The 5,995-nt window shown below is 36.3% G+C and overlaps 2 protein-coding genes across 3 annotated transcripts in view; both read right to left on the minus strand.

Moving 5' to 3' along the window:
- The window catches only part of LOC106531949 (CD209 antigen-like protein A), a 3,667-nt gene extending 1,774 nt beyond the window's left edge, over nucleotides 1-1,893 (minus strand). The window contains exons 1-3 of the mRNA XM_014027909.1: nucleotides 1,793-1,893; nucleotides 951-1,040; nucleotides 114-188 (exon numbers count right to left, since the gene is read on the minus strand). Coding sequence (XP_013883363.1) covers nucleotides 114-188; nucleotides 951-1,040; nucleotides 1,793-1,862 — 235 coding nt within the window. The 5' untranslated portion in view covers nucleotides 1,863-1,893. The remainder of the gene's footprint in view (nucleotides 1-113; nucleotides 189-950; nucleotides 1,041-1,792) is intronic.
- Nucleotides 1,894-3,468: 1,575 nt separating this feature from the next.
- Nucleotides 3,469-5,995, minus strand: part of ift80 (intraflagellar transport 80 homolog (Chlamydomonas)) — a 22,576-nt gene continuing 20,049 nt past the window's right edge. For both annotated transcript variants that reach the window (XM_014027899.1, XM_014027900.1), the window contains 4 exons: nucleotides 5,295-5,384; nucleotides 4,945-5,117; nucleotides 4,672-4,795; nucleotides 3,469-4,286 (listed from right to left, as the gene is read on the minus strand). In XM_014027899.1, coding sequence (XP_013883353.1) covers nucleotides 4,176-4,286; nucleotides 4,672-4,795; nucleotides 4,945-5,117; nucleotides 5,295-5,384 — 498 coding nt within the window. In that variant the 3' untranslated portion in view covers nucleotides 3,469-4,175. The remainder of the gene's footprint in view (nucleotides 4,287-4,671; nucleotides 4,796-4,944; nucleotides 5,118-5,294; nucleotides 5,385-5,995) is intronic.

Here is a 5,995-nt window from a genome sequence, read left to right on the forward strand (position 1 = left end):
CTATAGGTCATATTATCAGTTTTAAAAATTTATCTGACATATTTTGCATAGAACCAGATCAGTGCTTAAATGTTTTAATTAAAAAATGTATTTTTGTTCTTTTTCTCACTCACCATTCTGTCTTCTGAAGTTGTCTAAATCTGTTGTCCCATTTTTGCAATCAGGCAGAAGGTCTGATGTTTGGGTGTCTGAAAAAGCAGAAACACCTGTTAACAACACATTCACACTTATACACAAAAAAGTCAAGATTTTTTTATATGAACTGTATTGGGTTACCAAAACTATTGGTAACTTTTGACTGTGCAACTTTACAAACAGCTCCTCATAGAGCTGAAATCTAAGCAGGTTTATTTTGCAGGAGATTACAAACCGGATGCATGATGCAACCATGWTTCACTTCTGGTTTAAAATCTACATTCTTGTACACAGAACTATCTCATTCCCATGCCAGGTAATAAATCACAAAATATAAACAAATTACAAATAAATTATGTGTTTTTGACATGGAGAATATGAAAACAACTCAATATTGAACTTTTCCTTGTGTTTTATTTTGTCATGACAGGTCAGTTTGAGCATCGATTACATAATGAAGGCAGGCAAATAAAAGGAACAGAAATGTTGATGTGTTGTTGTTTTGTAATTTTTATAGTTTGGCTGAATTTAAACAAACTTTCTACAGTATAGTTCTTATAGGTTTTATTGTGGAAGGCTCTTCAGTATATCTGCAGGTGGTAAATGAGGGTATTATTATGAAATTTGACAGTTTTGATAAGTAAACCTGATCAAACCAAAGAAACAACAGACATTTTTAATTTTTTTATTTGTTTTTTGCTCTACAGACTTTAAAAAAAGTTTAAAAAATTTAAAAGTTGTTTTTCATAGCTGCAACCCTGGAGACGTCCTGAGACACTTCCTGGTTTGACAACAGTAAAAACACAGCTACTCACACAGAACAAGACACAGAGAAATGTTGATAAGAGCTTGTAGGACACACAGCAGTCCAAAACTAACAGCAACCACTCGGATCAGTTTTTCACCAGCAGGAAGAAAACACAACCAGAAAGAAATGAACTGTTCTCCTGTTTCAGACACAATTTTATTTATTTCAATTCACAAAATTAAGTTATTTTCCTGCTGATTGGATAGAAGGAATTATATGTTCTATTATTGATAAGATGGATAACAAAGCTGTTTGTTAARATTTGAACAATGTTGTACCGAACACAGCTTCACTTCACAGAAATCCAAATTTAATCAACTGTTCGAGGCATTTCTTACTAAATATATCATAATTCAACAATTTAAGCACCCACAGCTTTTCTATTATTGATTCAGGATGTATTACTCCTAGATAAAAGATTCAGGAATTGTTTTACAAGAACATATCTCACAGAGAATCTCTGTAGGGGGAAAAATCAATAATACACTCTCTCAGCTATCTCTCAGAAAGCTCACGATGTACTGTTATTTTATATTACTTAAAATTGTACTAATATAACATACTGTACCTACATGTTTAAACTTTTAAGAAATGTTTTATCATTGTGTAAAAAGCCTTTTATTGCCAAGACAGTTTTGTTGAATAAAGTTTTAAAATAAACTATTTACACAGACATTGTTCAGGTAAACAAACTAGCACTGAATAAATATAACATCAAAAGGAAAACAGACAGAGTTGGAAGGTATTTATCATGTTAGCTTATGGATATTGTAGCCACATATTTTAAATGAACATCAAATTAAATGTTGGTAATCAGTCTTACAGTTGAAGAGAGAGATTATGTTTTACCTGGATACACCTTGGTTTGTTTATCAGAATGGTTTCTGGTTGGTGCAGCAGGTTGATTCACATAATCCATGGTAATCTGAGTTTGCTGTGTGCGAACAACTCTTGCCATCTTTCCTAATGGAGACAAACTGAAAAAGACAGGATGTTTATGTTGGGCATGATACTGATATATAACRCACATCCCCTTTTTGCATTTCTCTTTTTTAACAAACCATAACGATTGCAAATCGTTTGTGCGTGCCAGCACTGCCCAAGTTTGGCAACTGGTGATGGCAACAGCAGTTTGAACGGTGTCATAATCAGTGAAGTAAAATGATTTGTCTTTTTATTTATATGTGATGTTTTTACAGTTTTATTTTCTGCATGCACAATTGAGCTGTAAGATTGAGATCAATAAATTGGAAGTCTGAATAAAATAGTGGAAAACCAGTTGATTCTCTCCCAGAAGGCTTTATTCTCATCTGACTCCATTAACAGCTCANTAGAAGAGGTCCACGAAAACTTCAAGGTTTTGAAAACTGTTTGTGTGGAAGAATGGGCCAAAATCACACCTGAGCAATGCATGCCACTAGTTTCTGCATACAGGAGGTGTCTTGAAGCTGTCATTGCCAACAAAGGCTTTTGTACAAAGTATTAGATAAATTTCAGTAAGTATGTTCAATACTTTTTCCCAGTGCCATTCCATCTTATTACAAATAACTTCATTTCTGGTTTGATTTCTTTGTATGTATGGATCACTTGGGTTGTTACCGACATCTAGTGAAAATTTCATGTCATTAGCACCTCTAGTAATATATTTACTGAGAAAAATGTTGACGTGTTCAATACTTATTTTACCCGCTGTATTTGTTCTGTCTGCGTGATAAAAATAACTAATATTTTTGTTCTCGCAATGCCTCCAAGAACTCCTGGCAGAACTTTTATTCAGCTTCAAATGTTCTGCTGAGGAGCAGAAAGTACAGCACAAAAAAAACTCCCAAAGACGGTCAAACAAATCTTAGAACGACAATCAGAGAACTCATGGAAGGAGATTTTTCTGCACGTATGATTTGACCTTTTCAACAAATTTTTGTAAGACTACTAAGATTAAGAAGATCTCTGTTTTTCAGTGTGTGTGGCCTCTCTGTGATAAAGAAACCTCAACAAGGATTTCAATTGATTAATATTTTTGTGCTTTAACGTTTCATCCAAGTGAGCAGCCTTTAAACATGTGCAAAATAAACAAAATGACAGGGTCTAAGAAAGACTAGAAATGTCTCAGATTTCCAGGGTGTGTGTGTGTGTGTGGGGGGGGGGCAGCAGGAGAGAATGAACTCATTGACAGATTTTCCTACATTTATAATTTTCTCTGATGTTGCAGCACTCACAGGTTTGTGGACCATGCTAGTCTTTTTTCTTTTCCATCTTTCTTTTAACCGCGTACCTCTGTGACATCGCGGTGAAGCTAAGAGGCTGTTTGTGGAGAGCCTCCAGGCGGATCTTCTCTTTCCCAGACCGCTGGTAGAGATAGATGGGCTATGATGCTGCGCTGATGTACAGGCGTTCGGCCAAACGGGCGGAGCGAGAGCTACAGCAAGCAGCTGGTTCACACTTCAGCAAAAAAATAAAAAGAAAATTAAAAAAGAAAAACTAAACAAAACAAAAAGCAAAAATAAGGAATGATGATATTTTCAATACAATTTTTCCTCAATATTTTATTAACAAAGTTTTTCCTAGTGCCTCCATAAGGCAAAGTTTACATGTAAAAATTATAAAATAGACACTATACCATCGATTAAAAGTGAAATAAAATCTAGCTTTGTGCGTGACTGAAGATCTCTGGACATCTTTCAGGTGTTTGTGGTCGTCTATTTTCACATGAAAACAAAAGAAGACTGTGTTGTACGTGTTCTTACAGCTAAAAACCTCTGACCTTGTGCTTTTGGAAGAGCTCACAGGAGTACACATGGTGCAAGAAAACACAGTGGAAACTGTTGTTTCTTGTTTACTCGTGCATAAATCCACAATATTGGCCAAAAAGTGGAAAGCAATGTGTAAATCGTGTATGGGGAGAAAGTACGAAGAAGCAAAAGTCTTCYACATGCACATGGGCTGGATGATCAGGAAACGGCGTGGTTTAAAAAAAAACAACAACAAACAAACAAACAAACTCAAAAAACAAGCTTGTTCTCGTCCGGCTCATTCACACCCGCCCACAGTAACAGACTGCCATGAACCATGTGCTACAATCGCAGCACAACAAGAGAGTCATGCTCATCTTCACTTCATCACCTCTGAGTTTAGATTGTATTTTACTTCCTGCTGGATACTCGGCTTCAGGTGAAGATCTTGGAATGCGATGAGGTAAGGAGACAAAAAAAATTAAAATATCGTATCCTGAAAATTAGCGTCGTAACGCCASACTGCTTCTCACAGAGACGCTAGCAGCTTTTTCTCGTTCTTTAGAGAGCTCCATCTCTATCTTCAACTGGATCTTGTCCCAGTCCACTTCAACCTGGAAGAGGTAAGTAGGAAAAAAAATTAGATTAGATTTGTCATTTCAGATTTTCTAAAAGTTTATATAAAAACTGAGCTCACCAGCAGGCCAGATGTGGCCCKTGAGCCGCCAGTTTAATACACCTGATCTAGACTGTAATGTCTAACATGGGATACGGTGTAAAAGACACACAGAAATCTGATTTAAATTACTACAACGTCTGGTCTGAGAAGCATCCATTTCGATAAATTCAGCTACTTTTTGAAACAATTTAAAAATTTGACAAAAATCAAGTTTTTGTTTGTGATTTTTGTTAATCAGTTAATCTCACACAGTGTTTTTCTGTCATAAAACTTAAAATCACCAGTTTATACAACACAAAGGAGAAGCTACCACAACATACCCCTTCAGCGTACTGCAGGAATCTCTTATTGGTCTCCTTTCTGCCGGCTTTCTGCAGAAACTTCCCCCTGTAGGCCAGGACAGTGTCCACATGGGTCTTGTGTTTGACTGCCAGCTCCAGAGCCCTGAACAGGACAGGACACACAAAACTAATGTTCACTTTCTCAAATCGACTTTAGATCTTTTCATAATAAACCTCATGTGGCTGACGAATTGCATCCGCCTTTAATCTCACTGCACAGTCATCAGCACAAACCCAGAAAGAGAGTTATACCTCTCCCAGTTGAAAAGGTCAACGTTCATTTGAATGGCCTGGTAGATGAGACCGGCTTGTAAAAGTGTTGACTCAGCTTCCTGGACCTGACCACTGAACATCAGCATGTGGGCCAAAGAGGACTCCTTAGACGGCTGCTCCTTAATAAAGTTGATGTACTGCACTCGGGGTAACTGAAAACCAAAGATGGAGAGAATATGAAAATAGGAAAAAAGAAAGCTACCTCATCTTTTTTCCCCTAATTTGTCAGCATTATGTAAGTCGACTGATTCAAWCATGAGTATTTGTGTTGGCTAAATAAAAAAAGAAATACACATTCCACTTAAATAGCCAATAAKAAATGTTCTTACCTCTCCAATGGCAGCATAGGCCATTTCTGCAGTGGTCAGGTCCCTGTTTGCCATCGCCATACCAGCCAGACACGCCCACAAAGACTGATCCTAAAGAAGGACAGAGCACCTTTGAATGGATTTCTCAATGCTAGTTTTCATTTCAAGAACCAAATAAAACAGAAAAATGCATATAACAAAGTTTGGGATGTACAAACATTTGGCAACTTGTCTACTATTTTTAGTAGGACTTTAGGAAACAAACGAATGAAAGTGAAGCGAGAGTTGGAAATGAAGAATCATCTAYTATAATTTTCACAGCATTTAAAGTCTTTAAATCTACAGTTGACAATAACACCAAACAACAGGCACCTCACCAAAAATGATTATTTGTTTAAAAAATGTGCATAAATATGCAATACCTATATTTATTCATGCCCTTGAATGTTTTATGCTTTTGATGCTGTTAAAAAATCTGTCATGGTCAATATACAGCAGGTAAAGTAAGTATTGAACACGTCAACATTTATCTCAGTAAATATATTACTAGAGGTACTAATGACATGAAATTTCCACCAGATGTTGGTAACAACCCAAGTGATCCATACATACAAAGAAATCAAACCATAAATGTCCAGAAATGAAGTTATTTGTAATAATGTGGAATGTGTAGCAATAACTTGGATTGGAATGTCAAACCCAAACTTTGTTTACCTCAAGAC

The sequence above is a fragment of the Austrofundulus limnaeus genome, unplaced genomic scaffold (genome assembly GCF_001266775.1).
Source record: "Austrofundulus limnaeus strain Quisiro unplaced genomic scaffold, Austrofundulus_limnaeus-1.0 Scaffold696, whole genome shotgun sequence".
NCBI lineage: Eukaryota > Metazoa > Chordata > Actinopteri > Cyprinodontiformes > Rivulidae > Austrofundulus > Austrofundulus limnaeus.